Source organism: Sparus aurata, chromosome 13, assembly GCF_900880675.1.
Source record: "Sparus aurata chromosome 13, fSpaAur1.1, whole genome shotgun sequence".
Taxonomy (NCBI): Eukaryota; Metazoa; Chordata; class Actinopteri; order Spariformes; family Sparidae; genus Sparus; species Sparus aurata.
In genome coordinates, this window is record NC_044199.1 from 12,612,929 (window position 1) to 12,633,441 (window position 20,513).

The 20,513-nt window shown below is 41.0% G+C and overlaps 3 protein-coding genes across 3 annotated transcripts in view; 1 reads left to right on the plus strand and 2 right to left on the minus strand.

The window, feature by feature from the left end:
- fat3b (FAT atypical cadherin 3b) overlaps positions 1-1,093 on the minus strand; it is an 86,703-nt gene extending 85,610 nt beyond the window's left edge. The window contains exon 1 of the mRNA XM_030438711.1: positions 353-1,093. The gene's annotated coding sequence lies outside the window, so the exon portion shown is untranslated. The remainder of the gene's footprint in view (positions 1-352) is intronic.
- On the plus strand, positions 1,094-10,506 carry chordc1b (cysteine and histidine-rich domain (CHORD) containing 1b). The gene is made up of 11 exons (XM_030438718.1): positions 1,094-1,344; positions 5,922-5,971; positions 6,049-6,105; positions 6,269-6,429; positions 7,012-7,112; positions 7,383-7,441; positions 8,358-8,428; positions 8,655-8,760; positions 8,887-9,006; positions 9,123-9,185; positions 9,343-10,506. The coding sequence occupies exons 1-11, from the start codon at positions 1,281-1,283 to the stop codon at positions 9,511-9,513; spliced, it is 1,023 nt and encodes a 340-aa protein (XP_030294578.1). The 5' UTR covers positions 1,094-1,280; the 3' UTR covers positions 9,514-10,506.
- A 683-nt stretch (positions 10,507-11,189) lies between these two features.
- On the minus strand, positions 11,190-16,418 carry LOC115594569 (tyrosinase-like). The gene is made up of 5 exons (XM_030438715.1): positions 15,507-16,418; positions 14,032-14,248; positions 11,986-12,133; positions 11,695-11,876; positions 11,190-11,588 (listed from the first exon to the last, which is right to left on the minus strand). Exons 1-5 carry the CDS (start codon positions 16,329-16,331, stop codon positions 11,323-11,325), a joined length of 1,638 nt encoding a protein of 545 aa, XP_030294575.1. The 5' UTR covers positions 16,332-16,418; the 3' UTR covers positions 11,190-11,322.
- Positions 16,419-20,513: the final 4,095 nt, after the last annotated feature.

Consider the following 20,513-nt stretch of genomic DNA (forward strand, 5'->3'; position numbering starts at 1 on the left):
TCTGTTTTTTTTCCTTTTCAACAGCCTCCTAGAAAAAGTTTCATCATTTTAAGTGGAAGGCAGGCACAGCCACAAGTTTTAACCCATTAAATAACATCCAGGAATGGAAAGGAGGGCATAAATGAGGTGGCCTAGTTAAAACATCTTCTCCTTTTTAATTTGTTTTTATTTTATTTTTAATCATCTTAATTACAACACCTTTCAATTGTTTTATGAGCTGGAAAATATATACTGCTGAATGTATGCATGGCGTTACAGCAGTCTTTCCTTGATCATTATACAACTTCAACAGGAACTACAATAATGGAAATAAAATAATACAACAGACGAAATAAAATTGGAGCCCACTTACTTTGTTTTGTACGAAACCCAAATTAAAGCCTCATTTTCAGCACTAGACAGTCGGAATTGAGCGACTCGAATCAACATTCCCCAGAGGTAGACTGTCCCGGGAGATATTGGGGTGCATTATCGTCTCCCATGTTGATGCGGATCCAGTGGAGCTCGCCTCAGCGCAAAATGCACTATAGTTTTATTATTTAGCTCTGGTCGTCTGCAGCTTAATTGACTTGTAATGTGCACAAGACATCCACACATCACAGCGTGCCCTACCTTTAGACGAAACAGCTATGATCAGTGAGAGCAAATCCCTTTCCATCCTCTCTCCGGCAGGCATCTGACAATAAAAAAAAAAGAAAAGAAAAGAAAAGAAAGACCAAAAAGGAAAAAAAAGAAAAACGCGTTTAAACAGTCGCGCACAAGTCGATGGTGGATCGGAGAGATGGAAAAATTAATGTGCACGAAATCCCGACAGGCTGTTGTCTACTGAGCTGCAGCCATCCTCGTAAAACTAAATAGCTATTGCCCCAGTTTTCATGCACCTGACTACTGTAACCCCGAGTGCAGTGGGCATATTTCGGCTCCTAACTGCAATAGTTAACGCGAAACTGGCGTTTAAAACAGCCGGGCGTTCGTTTGCGAGGAGGTTAAGGTCCGAAACAAATGTGGCACGGAGGGAACGTATCGCTTCACGCAAGTTTAGAAGCGGTCAGCATCAGTTGTCGCTTGTGCGGGACCACGGTGCGCTCACAGGATGGATGAGGCGGGCTGGGCGAGCGGCCGATATTTGCCGAGTGCGGCCGAAAACATCCGGAAGTGAGAGCAGTGTGTAATGTACAGCAGTGTGAGGCATCAGCTGCGGCTCGGTATCTCTCTTACACGGGCTTTTTAGTGGTGAATTACAAATCTGGCCATCAGTTGAACCTACTTCACTCATCAGTATGTCTGTCTTGTGTTATAATAAGGGATGCGGACAGCGGTTTGACCCAGAAAACAACCCAGACGGTGAGTAGTGTCCTGTAGTTCACGCTAACTGTCGCTGTGCCCGGTAACGTTAACAGTCCGCTAGCAAGCTAACCTCTGAACATTCTGGAAATTTCTACAGCCAGCAGGCCCGGTGAGGCCATGTAGCTAACCTTTTTCTAAGCGGACCGGACCCAACACAGTTACAACTTAATTCATGAACACTGCTTTAGTGTCGTGTAACTCGGGAAGCTAAAAACACGTGGGCCTTCGTTGACTTCTCACGATGTTGTTAGCATGCTAAGCTCCTGTGTGATTAGCAGGTTAGAGGTTAGAGTTTTGAAGAAGCATTCTCCCGGACAGGGCACACAGAAAGAGGTTTGAAGTTACAGTGGAGGAAACATTCAGTCTTTGTGTTACATGTAGTGTATTCAACAGCACACGTCTCGGTGCTATACTATACAAATAACGGTGTTACTACAAGTGCTAAAACAGAGAAATAACTTTTTTTAGATCTCAACAACTCTAATGGCAGCAAAGACAGTCATTCAGCAGTGAGGTTTAACTCTTTGGGGAAAATAGTGTCTAAATGTATGAAATAACGTTATGTCTGTTTTTGTTAATTTCATCAAGTTACAACGTTATTCCACTGGCCTGATTACTGACTAGCTTAATATTCATCAAATGGCTTTTGGAGCTGTTAACTGTGAAGCTCAATTAAAGAGAACACACGAGACAATATATTTTCTTATGTTTTGATGTAGTTATATCATGAAATTAAAAAAAGTGTTGTCTTTTCCTGGTTTTAAAAGGCTGCTTTACAGTAAAGTCATGTTATTTCTTTGACTTACCAGACCGATATGGCTTTTTCGAAGGCCAATACCAAATATCAGAAACCCAAGAACACTGAAAACTGATATGTGGGACCGATATCCATTTGCTGTAAAAATGAAAGTCTTTGTGTCAAAACCTCGAATAACCGTTGATGGAATAAACCATCAAAGTATAATTTACTTAAATACTGTTCTCAACGACAAGTACTTCCCATTTTCAGCTACTTTATACTTCCTCTCCATTAGGTATATTTGATACATTTAGTTACTTTGAAGATTCAGATTATTCAGTGTTTATGGGCTATTAACTGTGACATGTTACCAATCAGATAGTGTTGTGGGCGGGACATTGTGGGAGAGGATGCTACATCAGAGCCAAAGTAGCACATTTTTAAATTTGTTCATTTTATCGGCAATCTGACCGAAAAATCGATGATGCTGTAGCTGATGATAATGCTGAATATCGGCCCGAAAATCATCCAGGGCCTGTTCAACGTGTTCTGTTACTTGCCTTTACCCACTTAGTCGTTATGATGATGAGAATTCGTGAAAAATCGAATGTGTGAATACTCTGTAAAGGTACCAGTTGTCATCCCTACAGTTGTTGTCGCAATATCAATTAAAGTACAATCACAATACTAGAATTTCTAACTTTGATACAATACTTACAATATAATAGTTAAATTTCAATATTCAGTTCAAACTTCAGGGAAAAATTGGCACAACCGGGCATCACATTTTAGTGTATGAGTAATAGTATGACATTTCTTGTGTACTGTGTGTTATAAACAACAGCATCTAATTGAATCTAGCCTACTTCTCAAGGCGGTGCTGCTATGTGGGCCCGACGAGTACTCCAAAAAAATGATATTGTGATTGTTTCAAATATTCGGAATCAGTGTATTTTGATATTTTTCACAACACTAATCGATATTAAGGTGTTTGGTAAAACTTGATTGGGGCTTAATAGTATGTTGTTCCTGTATCACATCACATCACATCACATCACATAGTCATAGTCACATCACAGGTCATGCAATGTCAAGTAAAAAAAATTAAATAACTAACACGTGTCCTTTTTTGCTGGTTTATACAAATGCAAAAGTTGCACAGTTCTCATTTTCCATGTCTAATCTACAAGAAAAGTCTGTCTAATATTACATAGCTTAATTTAGACTGATTTAAGGGTTCTTTAAGGTATTTTGCTTGTGAGTTGTATTGATAAAATGCAAGCCCCTACAAAATCACCTCAATCATTCTAGAAATCTTTTTTTTCCCAAACAGAGTTATTCAAGTTGTCTGGAGGAAATTCCTTAGTTTTCATATTGTATATCACCCAAATATGGCAATGTCAGTTTTTATTGTGCAGATCTGTACATGATTTTGTCACCAAAACCTAGCATTTATAAAGAATATTGATATGTGGGGTGTTTTGCAATATGGCCTAAAAATATTGCACTATTATTTAAGGCAATATCACCCAGCCCTAACTAGATTTACTGTATAATTTCTTGATACTAACATAATCGCCACAGACTCTCATACACTATGCACATAAGGAAATCTGAACCTCCTTATGTAATTATTTTAGGATTTTGAAATTATAAACCTCGTATTTATAGCTTGTCTGCTCTTCAGAAACCCATAGGAAACAGAAAGAAGTAACATTTATTCATGAGCTAATCCTGTTCTTTTTACTTCCAGAAGGGCTTATGCCAAAGTGTGTTTTTTGAACCCACATTTTCTCCTGCCAGCAGCCTCCCCAATAAGCAAGGGCCTCATTTAGAAATCAGGACATCTGACAAATGAAGTCATGATATGTTTACAGTGCGTTATCTTTTCCCAAACAGTGGCCACATTTTTAATTTAATGTTACACAAGATGCCTAGGGAGTCAAAGACATTTGAAACATCACTCAAGAGAAGATAAGTTCTTTTGTCATGTTTAAAGCGATAATTGAGTCTCTTTCCAGATTTGACACACAAAATTAAATTAAGTTGTTCTCTTTATGACAAACCTCCAGAAGTGCAGTACTCCAGCAACACTATTAGGAAGACACTGGCTGTGTAGGGAAAAGATTACAGTCCCAGTTTTTCAATTCTCAATCTTAAGTTAAAGATTGCTTATGAATATGATCTAACTATAATTGAACATTCAAAGTTGTATTGTTGTCTTCAACTCCCACAACAAAACCTCAGTGAGTCCCTTATTTCCTTTTTATTAAATAAAGCCTCCCCTGCCTTGAAGTAATCATAGTATTTGTATTACCAGAATCTCATTGCAAGAGTCAAGTATTCCACTTTAATTGGAGGCCTCATTTCATAACAGTCGAGTATGGTCATTACTTTTAGTGCTTGAAAATGCTTGATATATGGTCAGACCCAGTTCTTTTTTGTTTTTTCATCCCACCGTGGCTTGTCTTGTTGGCCAGATCTAAGAAGACGATATTTTACAAAATCATGCTGTCTTTTCCATTTAAAGCAAAATCGCAAATGAGGATCTGTCAAACTTTCTGATGTAATCTCAAGTGCATCATAAAGCCATTGGTTTAAACTTGTTAGTGTATAAAACTTTGTGATTGTCTTTTGTCTTGTCTGGCTTCTATGTTGCTTATATTGAAATTTCGCCTCCATTTGAAAAACTTTTTTTGCTTCCACAGAAATTAATTCCCTTTTTAAAAGGACCGTTTAATAAATCTTTCGAATTCATTTCCTAATTCCCACGTTCATTATTTATCTATGTATTGTCAGTGCTGCACTTCACAAGGACATGATATCCAAATCTGATTCAAGTTTTATGTAACAATATGGTCCATTTTTAATCAGAGTTGAATAACTGAGTATCAGAAAATCATTATCTACAAAAACATCAATTCTATTTATCTGTTGTTTTTTTTATATATATATATGTTAAGTCTGTAGTTTGGTGTTTGTTTTAACCATGTTTTATTCTGTATTATTGTCACTTTTGGACCTGGGATCGTTTATTTTTCTCCACAACATAAGCAACAATCTATACACCATTTAAATTCATCCATCTCAGCATATTAGATCATTTTTATTCAAGAATGAAAGTCTCCTTGACACTTGCCGGAGTACATTATGATAAATACTGGACAGACTTGAACCCATATGGCCATCAAATACTGCTGGAAAGATTGCCAACCCCTAGTGAGCAGCTGAGTGCATATATCAACAAATAGGACTGCACAATTAATTGAAATATTTTCGGAAAGGTCAAATGTGTGACAAAACAGCCCTATAATTGAGTGGTGTAGTGCTGTAGATGTCCTGGTCTAGAAATCACATTCTACAGCTGTAAGAAAATGTGTTTGTACTATCCACATTTTTTTGACTGCCTTGTGAAGGCAGCATCAGACACTGCTGACCAAAGTCCTTTGAGAGATGTACCACATATGAAAGGACAAGCGAGTGCAGGCAAGACATCACAGATGCTGTAGTGCTTTACCATCAAAGGGTTGATGCCTATCAAACAGCTGAAAAGCACTATAGATAATTTGTAGTTTTTGGTTCTCAGATTGCCTCAACACATTCAGAAACTATTATTTTACAAGTCAACACATCATGCTGTAAAAGAAATTAGCTTTTTTGCCTCAGTGAGCAGCTCGGGTTGTGTTTTGAAAGCTGAAAGTTTGTTTCTTTCATGAAACTAGAATTAGGCCAGAAAAGCTAAAAAGTCAATAATCAGTCAGGATTGTGTTTTATCTGATGCCGGTACACCTGTTCCACTATATTGTTCCTCTAAATTATTGTTTGATTTTCACAGATGGCTGCACCTATCATCCAGGAGTCCCAGTATTCCATGACGCATTGAAGGTAAAATGCCTGAAAATGCAACGTTGGCTTGTGTCTCGTTATCTGCCCAAAGTTAACGTCTCTCTGACTTTCCTCAGGGATGGTCTTGCTGCAAGAGAAGAACTACCGACTTCTCAGACTTCCTCAGCATTGCTGTAAGTTTTTCTTTCCGTTTTAATCCATACTCTTGATTCTTCAGGGTTAAGTCTCCATTGTCTATTGTTTTCATAGGCATTGACTGCCACATTCTTGCTGTGGCTATACTGGCCTGATTGCTCATTGTTTGTGAGTACAACCCAGTGACTTTTCTCCTGGCAGGGCTGCACAAAAGGTCCCCACAACAAGGAAAAGCCCCCTGAGCCAGTGAAACCAGATGTGACATCATCGGGAGAAAAGAAAGACACGGATGACCAAAAATCAAAGTTTAACGAGTACATCATCTCGGCACCTAAACCTCAGGAGGCGATAAAAAGACCAAGGTTGAAAATATTTATATTATAGCAAATGTTTTTTTCTAAATACAAACATTCAGAATCTTAGGATCACATTTAAACAAGGGAAACTAGAAGAGCTCCTTTTTTTCCCATTCAGTATGTTAAGCTGGCTTCTTAACATCCTTATTAGCTTCCCAAGCTACATTCTGCTGTTTGGTATTCTGGCTTAGTATCAAACACATAAAAGGATAGGTACAGTATCAGATGTATTAAATCATCTTGAAATTATCAATCGTGCACTGACGATCCACAGGATAGTCGACAGTGCTCCACGGTCTTTTACTCTGGATACTTCCCAGCAGAGTACAAAAGAGAGTGGACAGGCGACTGATGAGGCGATTATGTGTGAATAGTGGGACTCCTTTCATGTAGAGTATCGGTCTTAGGGCGGCTTTAGGCCCGAGACCTAATTTTGAAATGATGTAGATGCAGATTATGTAGTCATTGCATGAAGACCACAATACACTTCCAATTAGTTTTTAATTAACAGCTCAATTAAAAAAGAGAGTCCTTCTCTCCCTCCCTTTCTAAATTGTTTCATGCCTAATATTATTTATTTTTTTACAGCGCTGATGAGCCGATGGTGAGATTGCAGCATAAAGTCTCCGGTTCTCTGAAGCAGGCTCTGGAGAAACTGAAGCTTTCCGAAAATGAGGAAGAGAAAAAAGGTAAGAAAAGAACTTTGTCTCCAAACTTTCGTCTCCTCTTTGTCATAGACGACCACCATCTACTCCTAGTAGACTGAAAGGTCATGTTGACAGTGGAAGTTAATGGATGGCCCCTGGGAAATTGCCCTCACCTGCATCACTCACTATGTGGCATCTAAGTAAAAGCTGACAGGGGTGGGACGAGTCATCATAACTGTGGATGCATTTTTTTTAGGTGCTCTTCCAAATTGTGGGTGTCATTTCTTTCTGTCTCTCTTTCTGTCTCTCTAGAGGAAGACAGTGATGAGATCAAGATTGGAACATCCTGTAAAAATGGAGGTTGTCTTAAGGTAGGTGAATGTGTTAGTGTTTGATGGGAAAAACATAAATTGTTATGCCTTAGAAATGGAAGTTATAAACTCTATACTTCTGTAGGGCTTTGGCAACATCCGCTTGAATCCCTTTTCGATTCACGCCTCTGAAATCTGCCAAAGAAGTTTCCACTTTTTTCTCATGTTCTAAGCCAAATTCAATTACCATATTTTAACATTTCCATAAACAGATGTCAATAAACAAAAACAAATCATCCAAGCTGATCCCGACAAAGAAATTATAACACACCAAAAGAGCTCAGCGCACTGGGTGAGGGGAAGTAGATCCAACTCCTTTTCCTCCTCCTCCTCCACATTCAATCTGAGACGAATGCAAAGCAAAAACCCCCGAAAATATCTGCTCAAGATAATATGGCCTGTCAGAGCAGAACCCCAAGATTAGAAAATAAATTGTGAGAATCATGTGTATTGACTTGGGTTTGTAGAAGCTTGGAGATGGGCTTTAATGATTTACATAATTGTACATTAACTGATTTGATTGAAAGCCATGAGATATTCTCTCAAGGGCTGCCTGCTTTTAGTTGATTAATCAGTAGAGGTCTTGGTAGAGTATAAATTGGCACTTTAAAAGAACATTTTAGTCATTACTCATCCCCCAGAAAACTTCACCTCTATCATTATAGTAATATTAGAAAATAATAGGAAATAGATTTTAAGCGATCCCTCTAAATTACTCAATTCATCTGCAAAGAGATGAAAGTACTAGAGAAATCATTTAAGACCTGTCAGTTCAATAACCTGACTATTATTATTATATACAGAATTTCATTATTTGAGGAGAACAAGAAGAACAAGGAGTGTCATACTGTACAATTGAATCAAACAAGAACAATCTGCTTCAGTCTTTGAACTGCACTTTTGTTGCTACCGACAGAGTTTTGACGGACCTGCAAGTGATTCGGAAGTGTGCTCATACCACTCTGGATTTCCTATCTTCCATGAAGGGTTAGTACGACTGATAATTATTTAACTGCTCATAACATCCCTTTACTGTCCATCTCTTCCTTCCACTTTATTGACATGAAACAGCAGAAATCTCTCTGGAAACTGTAAAAGAAGCGTGAAGAGCAACACTAGTGCTTTCCTGTTAGTCTTGTTTTCTGGTCCTCTTGAGTGACAAGTTATCGACTGCTAGAAATCCAGCAGGTGTATGTCTTTCCTGCATCTCCAGGATGAAATACTGGAGCTGCTGTAAGAGGAAAACCTCTGACTTTAACACCTTCCTCTCTCAAGAGGGCTGCACCAAGGGAGCACATCTATGGAGGAAAAAAGACTCGGTAGGTGTGACAGCAAGTCATCACTTATGTGTGCAAGTCCTCAGCTGTGACTCCACCTAGTGGTCAAATTGGAGACTGAATAGCTTAATGTGTGTGTCAAATGTTTATCTGAAATCCCTCTCGCAGGGTAAGAAAGTGGTTCCGTGTCGGTTTGACTGGCACCAGACCGGATCGCAGGTCATCATCTCCATCTACGCCAAGAACTCCATCCCAGAGCTCAGCTATGTGGACGCAAACAGCACCACGGTGAGGGAGGCTGTATGCAGCCTGTCAAATCATTTGCCGTATGTCCATATCTACACTGCTTAGTTTTTCATTGTGTTCTACTCAAACTCATTTTTATTTCTTCTTACCCCTTTCAGCTCAACATCCATGTTATATTTGAGGGAGAGAAGGAGTTTGAGCAGAAAATTAGCCTGTGGGGAGTAAGTACAGCTTCTTCATGAACCATAATATGTTTATTTGATATGATTATCAAAAGACCCTATTTTCAAAGCAAAATGTCTTGCAGTCTTTTTGTTTGTTTGTTTTACCACCTGTTTGTTAATTCCATCATTCTCCGTCTCCCTCTTTTCCTTCTAGGTGATAGATGTGAGTAAGAGTATAGTAAACATGATGGCCGCCAAGATCGAGATAGCCATGAAGAAGTCCGAGGCCATGTCGTGGGCTCGTCTGGACCTCCCTCCCCCCGTCCCCCCGCCCAAGGAGACCGAGAAGAAAGAAGAGGAATCAGATAGCGAGGATGATGAATGATGAGGAATTGAAATAAAAACATTGTGTTTATTTTAGCTGAATCCAAGCGACACGGTCCATTCCTTACCTCTTTTAAGAGTCTCCTCTTTTGCTGTCATGGGACCTCGGCCTCTACAGGGGTTTCCCCTTTCATTCTTGATTTTTGCCTGTTTTTGAAGTTTTGTTCCGTTTTTATTGGTCATTATGTAGGTTGGAAGTATTTTTACAATAATTTTTCACACAAGTACATACTGAGTAGGAGGGGGACACTGACTTTTCGTTGACTTACAATCAAGTCGAACGATGAACCACTTGTTAATTGCACTGAAATCCACCTGGATAATGGACCCAAACAATAAGATACAAGTCAGATGTAGACCCATGAAGCCTTTCGTGTGTACTCCTCGTTGTACTGGACAGTTATGACCATCTCTGGAAAAGACTCATTCCATCCATTTCATGAATTGTATAAATGATTGCATTTTGTCCACCAGTCAGAATGCTGTCTTCACAGATGTATTCCCATGCCTGTGGTAATGAAGCTGCTCTATGTAGTTAAAGTAGGAAATTTGGATCTCTAAAATGTCCACACTTGTGTCTGTGGAGTTGATTCTGAATAAACTGTGTGATAAGAAAGAAAATAGTTCACTGGGACTTTGAAATGAAATGTTTAACAGCAGACAATCCCACATTTTTTTCAGTTAAAATGATAAATTTGCTCCATATGTATTTTTTTTTCCTCACGATTATACCTAATGTATATTTAGTACAAGCTTCCAAATATTCAATGCTGTATTTATCTCAATACAACATAGCGCAATTTTTAATAACAACAGTGTACTGTAATTTCTGAGAATGCCAATGGAGAAAGTACTGTATTAAAAAAATGCTATACTAGGCAGCATGTCTCAAGGCTTCGAATGTATGTGTTTAGTTTTGGCTGAATGAGGGTGAAATGATTAGGGAACCAGTATATCTTACCAAAAATAAACGTTTTTTGTTGGACTTGTAAAACTGGGCTGTGTTTGTGTGTGTGTGTAACTGAATGTTTCTCATTCAGAGCGAGGTTTGACAGACTGATATCAACGCTGCACTTTCCCGACAGTTGAGACCTGGAGAAATGAAGCTCCTCCACGATTTAAGTAGGTGTAACCTTTCAAGTGAGGATTTTTGAACCGCATGCGACTTAAGGGAATTGCAGTGACTTTTACAAATGTCATAAAGTTTTTTTTTTTTTTTTATAGCTGTTACACAACTGAAAGGTTAGAGCACTGAACTAGATCTCAGCGCTGTGGAGATGTCTCAGACCTTGACATCTATACAGACATTATCACCTTTTTTCCCCCCTTTCCCAAATGCATGTCTCGCACTTAGAACATGAATCAACGTTAATCAAAATGCGCTTCAATCAACGCCCACATAAATTCGAGAAAAGTCACCCAAGGCTTGTGTGGATTTGAAGAGGTTGTGTTTCCTCGCTATGGATGGCAGCTGGATGCATGTTTGGTATCATTTGTTCGGAATAAAAGCCGGCACACATGAGTGATGCAACGTGCTGCAATGCAGGCAGAAGCGGCTTTTAAAGGTAGTCTGCTGAGACACCACGTGATCCCCCGAGAATAAACATAAGTCATTGTGGAAGGGCTCGATACAATTTGTCAAGTCAGGTTGAAACCAATTTCAATATGTCCTACATGCACTTTTTTAAATCTTTTAATAAAGCTGAAATACATCGCCATTAACGAAGATTATAGGCTCTTTACAGTTAGTCAATGGTATATATATTTCACAGTGTTTTGATATTTAAAATTCACAAGTCTGGCTGTGTGTTCATATTGTCGTTTGGTAGTTCCGGTGCTTGGTTTCCTCTGCGTCGCTGCTCCTGATAAGTGGCTGTCTTTCCGGGAGAGCGAATACGTTTTTCCACCTCCCCACCTGCAGCCAAGGCGACCCTCGGTATCGGCGTTTTGCAGTTAGGAAGGCAGCGGCTGCGGCCAGTGTTATAATCCCCCCACAGAGCCCTGCAAGCAGCAACCAGGGCCACACATCCTGCAGCTCCTCCAGGTAAGGACGTAGGGATTCTGCCAGCCTCTGGTCTTGAAAAAGATACAAGTAGTTCTTTGGGGGTTTTTTTTATCCTTAATACAAAGCAGTAATTCATGTCTACAAAGAAAATAAAAGCTCCACCGAAACATAACTTACTAGCACCCAGCAGATATGAATATTCATATCCCAGGTCCTTGCTGGAGATGAAGTATTCCCTGTTTCTGATGAGAGGCAGGAAGGGCACCATGTGGTATTCCCTGTTGTGCCCTATAGGAGCATTAGACTCCGGATACTGTGCTGCAGATGGTCTATGCCTCCTGAGCCACTCCTCGTAGATGCTTTGACAGAGAAAGAAAACAATAAAAAAATAAAAATAAGGTGAAGCTGTTGAGCGCAAGAGTGATCTGAAATCCCCCCCCCCAAAAAAAATGTGGAAACACGTTTCACCTGTCAACAAACGCGTGGTGGAGAAGGAATATGGGGTCGTTGGCTGAGCCCTGCACGGAGGACATGGAGCCGTTCATGTACACGTGGAGGGCAGCGTGCATCCCCATACGAGAGCTGCTCCCCAACCCGGTCTGTGGGTCCCCGAATCCTGCGAGAAGAGCAAAGATGAGATACCGTCACTCAAAATCGACCTGTCAAACAGATAAGCATTGTATTTTTGAGAAAAGGCCTCATAAGGTTCTCCTACAGAGGATGATCTTTCCTTTCCTAGGAAGCGTGAGATATACCATTATACAACAGTTCCATAATGCTACACACACACAGAACATACAGTTATATGTATAAATATATACATGACACAGTAATGGAATGTAAGCAAATACATCTAGGACAAGTACGATATATCCAGAGTATTTCCATTTCCAATTCACTTTTTACTCAATCACTTTGTATGATAAATGTTGTTAATAGTCACCGTGCTTTTGCAGATTGCACGCTGCATCAGAGCAAGAGCAGCACTATCTTAAATAACTTTTTATTATTATCATTATTGCCAATCAGATTAAAAAAAAAACACTGATTCCTCTAGTGAGAAAAATACTGAATATTGAGAGATCAGATACTCGGTCACAATTTCCGGATGTGAGAATAATTTTTGTCCTAGTAGTTCAAAGTTCGACTGTAGTCTGAAGAAAAAAATATTTCACATCAGCGCCTGGAAATTACAGATAACTTATCACCAGGCTCCGGTAGAACGTGTGCAGCATGGTCTCTTCCGCAAAAGGTCAGTATAAGCCTGTGCCACTATACTGTATGCTACAGCTCATACAAACAGCAGATCTTCAGATAATTGAATAACCCTTGAATGGTTTCCCCTGTTACTATCAAATGAATGAAATGCCCATCACCAAATCATCATACTCGCATTTGAATATGTGTATACTTTACTTTTACTTCTACTTTGATACTCAAGATATGGCTTTAGGGATCATTTAACACATACAGTACACACTAAAGGAACCTGTATGAGGGAGCACGTGCAGGTATGTATTCTCGTATGCCCAGGATCTAATTCTGGAGTGCAGTTTTGTGAACCTGCATCAGGGGAGTTGTAAACAGAAACAACAAGATGATGATAATAATGACTGTGTTCAGAGCTGACGCGTCCCAGGGAAACCATCGATGAGCCACGAGCCCATAAAGCTGTGTAAGCAGTGGCACTTTATTTGATTAGTCCTGTGCTGATATTCAACCCACTATTTGTAGAAAATAGATGCCTGTAACCCAGAACCAACCAACCCTAAAGTTAATACTGTTTTGCTTGTGTTGCTCTTTCTTTTTGTTCTCCTTTCCTTGAAACGATGCTTCTCAATATCGCCGCCGTGTTGCAGCTTGCGAGTCTTCCCAGCTGCGGTAATCGATAAAAGCTCATTTTACTTTATCTTACGCCGGGGATCTCGGCAGATGTCACCTGAGCCTCAAGGGACAGCCGTGCACGACGCAGGCCTTTTGATTCACAGATTCACAGATTCACTGAATGTCATTTTCACTGCATAGTTTAAAATGTTTTGTGTGTGTGTGTGTGTGTGTGTGTGTGTGTGTGTGTGTGTGTGTGTAAGTAGTTATGTATGACCAGTTACTCATCTGCAGATCACTAATAAATAACTCAGAAATCAGCAATCATCCACAAGTTGCACTGACAAAGCATGGTACCAAACAATGGCAGCGTATGGGTTCATATATACCCATGTTGGTGTTATTTGTCAGGGTTCTTAGAATGACCAAGATGCCAAGATGCATTATTAAAACCAACTTGACTTGTCAGACTATGAGTCTTAATCAATCTGCTGAGTATCCCCATTCTTCTGTTATAGTGCAAATAAACTAAATGTGTATGTTGCTTGAGGCCACAAACTAAAGTGCGAAGTAGTAGCCCACACATAGGCAGGACATATAGGCAGAGCTGTGTAAAAGTTAAGATGGAGCAGTGCAGTGTCAGCAGTGTGTGTATGTGTGTGTGTGTGTTCGCGGTCAAGCTTATCTGACCTTCCAGAGTGTTCCTGAAGCTCATGTTGGCACTGCGGTCCATGGCTCCGGTGTCGTAGTCGGCCAGACTGAGAGTGAACTCCACCTCCGCCGAAGTTGGCAACCGCTCAACCACGTCACGATTGTGGTTCCCAGGGTTACGGGTCAGCGGGCCTTCGTGCTGTGCATCACACAACACGCCTCTGCCGCTGTAGTCGTCAGCCCGGGAGCACAGCACCTGTTGATGGAGACGCAAAGGGGGAAACATATTGCAATGAGGCGCATGAGAGCCTCTGCAGTAAATCCAGGAGCCAGACGTTTATCGGCTTCGGCTGGTTTGATAACGGGGCCACAGTTAGGTTTGCCGTGTTGTGTTTAATTACCGTCAGTGTAAATCTCAACCAAGCAGGCCGAGATGAACCAAACAAGCATTTTTCAAACCCATTTCAAACCCATGTTTATTCATTCGTTCCCTTACGAATGAGCAGCGATATTAATTTGACATATTGTTTTTTGTTGTTGTTTGTTTGTTTGTTTGTTTTTTTACACGTTTGCATGATTTTTTTAAAGGACAAGTTCAACCAAAAATGAGGATTCTGTCATTATCTACTCACCCTCATTGCCTGTAGGAATTCATGGGAGGTTTCTGTGGCTACCGACTTTCCACCAGCACGAGGGTGAGTAACGACTGAACTTCCATTTTTGGGTGAACTTAAATATGCATACATGTGTAAATATCATCAGCAACAAGCGGTGGTGGAGCACTCAAGCACTGTGTTAGGTACAAATCTGAGGAACTTGGTTTTTTTCATGCCACTTTCTGCTTCTACTCCACGTCTTTTCAATATTGTACATTTATCTGACAGCTTTTGTTACAAATGACTTTGCAAATTAAACACAAACTATGTCAAGTTAATACAATATTAAGTCTTGGTTGTTTGGGTTTTGTTATCTGGCAGCTATTTTGATAATGAGGAAGTCATTTTTTGTTCATTTTTCTTCTCACATTTGAGGTTTTGCTACTTTAATCACTTTTATTTTTTTTTTTTTGAATTATCAGGCTTTGACTGCTGGTTTGACAAAACAAGCATCGTGAAGGTGTCACTTTGTCACAAAACCAATCAATCAATAAGTTAATGGAGAAAATAATCAGCAGATTGATAGATCACGAAATGAATAATCAGCTGCAGTCCTATGAATAGTTCCAAATGAGGAAAATCCTGCTTAACATTAACACTAATGCAGGAGTAATAATAATCTAATTATGTAAACAGGGGATCTTCTTTTCTGTACTGGGTGCTGTTACTTTTAGTGTTAAACTTGTAACACAGTGTGGTATCTGAATAATTCCCCCAGCTCTGGCAACAACCCTTCAGAACTGAATCCTATAATACTTTAATAGAATAAAAGTTCATCGAGAGAGGCACGGGGAGAGTTGGAGCAGCACACTTTTGGCGACCTCTCTGCAAGAATCTGGAGGACTTGAGTGTGTTTACCCTCCAGGAAGAGAAGACCGAGCCGGGGCTGAGGAGGCTGGGATCCTGGGGGCTCCGCTCCCCCATCAGATCGTCCGTGCACACGTCACAGCCCTGGGCATCCCTCCAGTCCCAGTACGGGATGGTGAAGCTCATGTCTCCGGTCAGCTTCCGGATCTCGTGCTCCCAGTGCAGCAGGTAGACGCGGTGCCAGGGGAGGAACGCCGGCGCCCAGTGCGCAAAGTCCACATCGGTCCACACGTTCCCGGGCCCGCCCAACAGCGCCTCCCTGGACACGTAGTAGTGCATCCACACGAACACGTCGTACGTGGACACGTCGGCGAACATCGGGTTGGAGCCGTTCTCCATCTCCTGGTAGGTGCCCGTAGCCACGACGTAGTCCCTGCTGACCGTCTGCTTGGCCAAGTTCAGGTAGGACATGAGTCTGATCCTCTCCGCCCTGGACAGGTGGAACACGTTCCTCCGCAGAGACTCTCTCCTCTCGTTACAGTTCGCTCCAAAGTAGCCGAACTTACAGTCCTGACAGTTGAAGCCCATGAAGTTCCCCGCGCACCGGCACGTCCGGTTGTAGAACACCAAGGGCCACTTCTCCCTGTCGTCCAGGCCGGAGAAGGGGTACTGCGGCCCGTCGGGCAGGTCCGGCACCTCCACATCCTGGCAGAAGCCCCGGCCCGAGATGGCTCCGCAGGCCGAGCCGTCTCCTTCCCACGGCGGGCAGCACTCCTTGGTGCGTAAGGCCTCCCGGGTGGCGCACGGACGGGGGAACTGCTGAAAGCTGGGATCCAAACACAACATGAAACCAATGACGGCTACCAGGGGCCACATTACAGCAAGGTTTGTGAGGCTCCAAGCGCCGAGATATGAGACGAGTCCACAAAGTCGGAAAGCCCATGTGATGCATTTATTCACGGGCTAAAATTCTTCAGGGTTTTTTTTTTCCCCCAAGGCTGGCACCCCCCTTCCTCACCCCCTTCCTCCTCCTCCTCCTCCTCCTCTTTGTTGAGCCAGTCACATGCCGCTTAACCTAAGGGTCACATCCTGAAGGGGGGGGGGGGGGGGGCATTAGAGCAAATGCACACATCTTAAGATTGCAGCCATACTCTTTCTAGAAAAGAAAAAAAAAGTGTCTCTTCCAGGTGCGCTATAGTTTAGGAGAAGACATGTCAAAGAGAATAGAAAAGACAAAAAGGATAAATCTTCACTCATGATGTATTTTGAGCGAATAAACTGAATAAGCTAAGCTTTTACTTATAGGCTACTTTTTTTTATCTTTCTTGTTTTTCAGCTCATTTACTTCATTATGAAAACATTGTTGACAGGTTGTCAAATAACTGTCACTAATGTTGTATTACTACCTAATTCAGCTTGTAAAAATAAACTTTCTGACTATGAATTTCTTTTCCAAAAGTACGTAGTGCTCCTTTAAAGTCAAACACATGCATCTATGACGAGAACCGAGGACCAAGTGGAACCCATGTTATGTTGTTACAATGATTTCGCAGTGATTTTCTGCTGGGAATGTTGTGGTGTTTCCTAAACAGGCGCATAACTCACAACACAATGACACACTCACACACACACACACACACACACACACACACACACACACACGATACCACAAACAAAGTCAACAGTTATTCCTGTCATTACTGTATGGAAATCACCATGCAAATACTCGGACCACAGACAGAGAGAGAAATAAAGAGGATAGAGAGAGTTTGTGTAAAAAAGTCACGTGTCGTTGTCGGTATATTTTTATGTATGATTATATATTCGTTTCTGCCTCCCCTTTACTTGTGGAATGTTGTGGGAAAATCTACTGATCTAAAAAAAAAAAATAGACTGCTAAAGTGTAACAGCTAGCCGTGCAGCCAGACTTGGTGCTCGGGGCGCTGGGGGAAGTGTTGATGTAGACGGGCCGGGACTAGCTGGTTAGCATTGCTGACTTCAGTAGATATCTCTGCAACACAATACACAGAAATCATAATGTCAAAGCTGTTATTTCTTCTAATTCTGTTGATAACTTTATCTCATTTTTAGAAATGTTTTCAACAAAAATTATTGCATATTGCACCTTTACACTTCACACATGCTATTGTCGGGTATGAACGAATGAAAAATAAGCTCCTGTCAAAATGAATTAATGCTTATATACATGCAAAAGGGTATGTTGATTGCACATTTCACCAAACTATCTCAACTCTCACAGTTTGATTTTAGGTGATACGACTGTTTGTGGTCTCATGACCACACAGGACAATATGTCTACTCAAACCTACAGTGTGAACTCAAACAAAGGACTTACTGAGTGCAAGCAGAGGAGCAAAGCACAATAAAAAGCCATTACTTTGCCCCCAGGCAAAGAGTATGTGCATATGCTTTCAGACAAAGCTTTCTCACAAGAAAACTTAAATGTCTTTTGATATTTCTCAGTACTGCCGGCTCACATGGATCCCAACACCTGAGACAAACCTCTGAGCACCCTGACCTTTAGTCAGAAGGGCAAAGGCTCTGAGGACTATACATGTGTTTGCATGTGATATTCACAGGACAAGAAAGTGTGAGTTTGTTTGTGTGTGTGTGTGTGTGTGAAGAGTTTTTAAAAAGTAAATCTATTGAGAAATGCGTGTTATCGTTTGTCTATGTAAGCAGACGAGTCTCCACCAGAGGGTGCCATGCGACTACTTCCGCCATCATTCTGTCTGAATAAATGACAGTTCACCTCCTCCTTCTCTTCTTCTCTCTGTCTCCCCAGGCAACTAACAAACCACAATTTTGCAGGCTGGAATTAATGAATTTGGCTCCTATATTGGAACCCCACGCAGACCAAGTCTGGTTGACCTCCATTCGAGGAGACTTTCTGAACAACCTCTGAAAAAGATCTTTGTTTTTTTTTTGTTTAGTGGACATGCGTCACACATCTTACCCTGCAAAACATTCACAGAAAACATCCTCGCTTGTGCTACCTGAGACTTGTTTGAATGATGTTTGGAAGCTGCTAAAAGCCCTGATCCTCTGTTCGTCTTACACCCGACACCATTCGGGATGGATTCACCTTCTGGACTGCCGTGACTTCCAAGTATATTATGTTCCCCTCCTCTGTCTTAGATAAACTATACTCAGATAGCACAGATCAACATGTTTGCTCTTGTTCTTAACTATGATGTAAGTTAAAGCAGGATGTTTCACCTGATAAAATTAATTGAACCACCAATGTGCCTATTTAATTTCCTGACCTGTTCTCAAAGGGTCAGTCCACCAAATGCACACATCGAAGTGTGTTTACAGGTCTTGGATATGTATCGCATATGTGAGGAAGCTGTATGTTATTGAAGAAATTGCCTCCTGTGATGTCTAAGTTGCATTGTGGGAAACGCAGGCACCCAAAATAACACTGCTGGACAGTTTAAAAAGAACTGATCAAAATCAACCTATCGCCCACAATGCAACTTTGCTGCTGAGTGACATCACTGGAGGCAATTCACAAGATCACATGCAGCTTCCTCTGGAGCCCCAAAAGGCTTTATACTACTTTATTGACATATGCAGTCGTACTCCAACAACTGTAAACACACAATAATTAGGACAATAATTGGTGGAGTAACCCTCAAATGTAATAACCTCAATAGTTAGTGGATTGACTCCCTGATGATGATCCTGTGTTTTCTTATGTTCAGATTCGGTTATTCCTTTTTGTAGTTTAACCCGCATATGAAGCCAATTTTCACAAACCAAAAAAAAAATTACATAATCACGTTTGAGATGTTCCAGTTTGTTGTTTGAGAGTTTTACATTTACACAAATGAAAATGTGACAAATGTGTGTCTAACCTCACGATTTACCTCAGATTGATGTTTTCACTTGAGAACAAAGAGGTTCTGTTTTTTTTTTGTTTTACATTCAAAGGTGCAATATGTACACATTTTAGTAGAAAACATTTGAAAATTAACTACAATTATCAACAGAATGAGATGAAATGACGGTTATGACTTTATGACATCTTTGTGTTGTGTTACAGTGACATCTACTGAAGTTAGCATGCTAACCAGCTATCCCTGACCCGCCCTGGTCGAAAGCAACACTCGCCTGCTGCTCCGAGTTCACAGTTCCGAACCGCTTTGCGGCTAACCGAGCTAGTGGTCACTCTGCCCCCTGGTTGTGTAGAGTGTGGATTATTTTTGTTGTTTTACATTTATAGGTGCAAAATGTGCACATTTTTGTAGAAAATATCTGAAAATTAACAAACAATTACAACAGAATGTTCTGAAATAACAGTTTTTGACTTCATGGCGTCTTTGCGTTGTGTTACTGAAGGTAGCATGCTAACCAGCTAGCCCCGGCCCGCCTGGTGCTAGCTGTACGGCTAACTGAGCTCACGGTCACTCTGTCCCCTGGTTGTGTGGAGTGTGGATTCGACAGCGGACCAGCTCTTACATATTGCACCTTTAAATGACTTTGATTTTCTTTTTTTAAAATGGCTTTAATAAAAATAAAAATAAAAACACAAAAGCAGACGAGAAAAATGATCTTGGGGAGAAGAGGGAAGCAGTCAGTAGAGGTACGTAAAAGGATCATTTAACGAGCTAGGACGAACCAGAACCACGTCTCTTTGAATACAGAGAGCGCAATGACACTTTTAAATGAAAAAGCCAGGAGGCAGGGAGCCCAGCAGATTATACAGTCATTACTTTTACCTTCATCACATTTGAAGTGGAAACTAAATGTGCCACGAGCCTCAAACTTTCCAATTAAATGATGTCGGATTTAATCATGGATTAATTGATCGCCGCCACAGGTCGAGGAGCCGGCGCCGCCGCCGCTCTCTGCACCCGAACGCCACTTTACGCGTTCCCATCCTTTACTACTTTCCTTTTACATTTGTTTACTTCTCCCTTGGCTCGCCTCCCGCAGCTCTCCACAGTTTCCACAGTAGCAGTTTGGTCACTGTTGATGCTCCATGCCTTCCACTGTGTTTTTTTTTTTTTTTTTTTTTTGGAGTAGGAGGAG

What these genes read in the sequence shown, in the direction of transcription:
- chordc1b (XM_030438718.1), top strand. Translation starts at nt 1,281, where the DNA reads ATGTCTGTCTTGTGTTATAATAAGGGATGCGGACAGCGGTTTGACCCA. An exon ending in GAGGCGATAAAAAGACCAAG is followed by an intron (nt 6,430 to 7,011) that starts GTTGAAAATATT and finishes ATTTTTTTACAG; the next exon opens with CGCTGATGAGCCGATGGTGA. An exon ending in AGAAAATTAGCCTGTGGGGA is followed by an intron (nt 9,186 to 9,342) that starts GTAAGTACAGCT and finishes TTTTCCTTCTAG; the next exon opens with GTGATAGATGTGAGTAAGAG.
- LOC115594569 (XM_030438715.1), bottom strand. Translation starts at nt 16,331, where the DNA reads ATGTGGCCCCTGGTAGCCGTCATTGGTTTCATGTTGTGTTTGGATCCC. An exon ending in CTTCAGGAACACTCTGGAAG is followed by an intron (nt 12,134 to 14,031) that starts GTCAGATAAGCT and finishes CTCTTCTCGCAG; the next exon opens with GATTCGGGGACCCACAGACC. An exon ending in CACCACGCGTTTGTTGACAG is followed by an intron (nt 11,877 to 11,985) that starts GTGAAACGTGTT and finishes TCTCTGTCAAAG; the next exon opens with CATCTACGAGGAGTGGCTCA.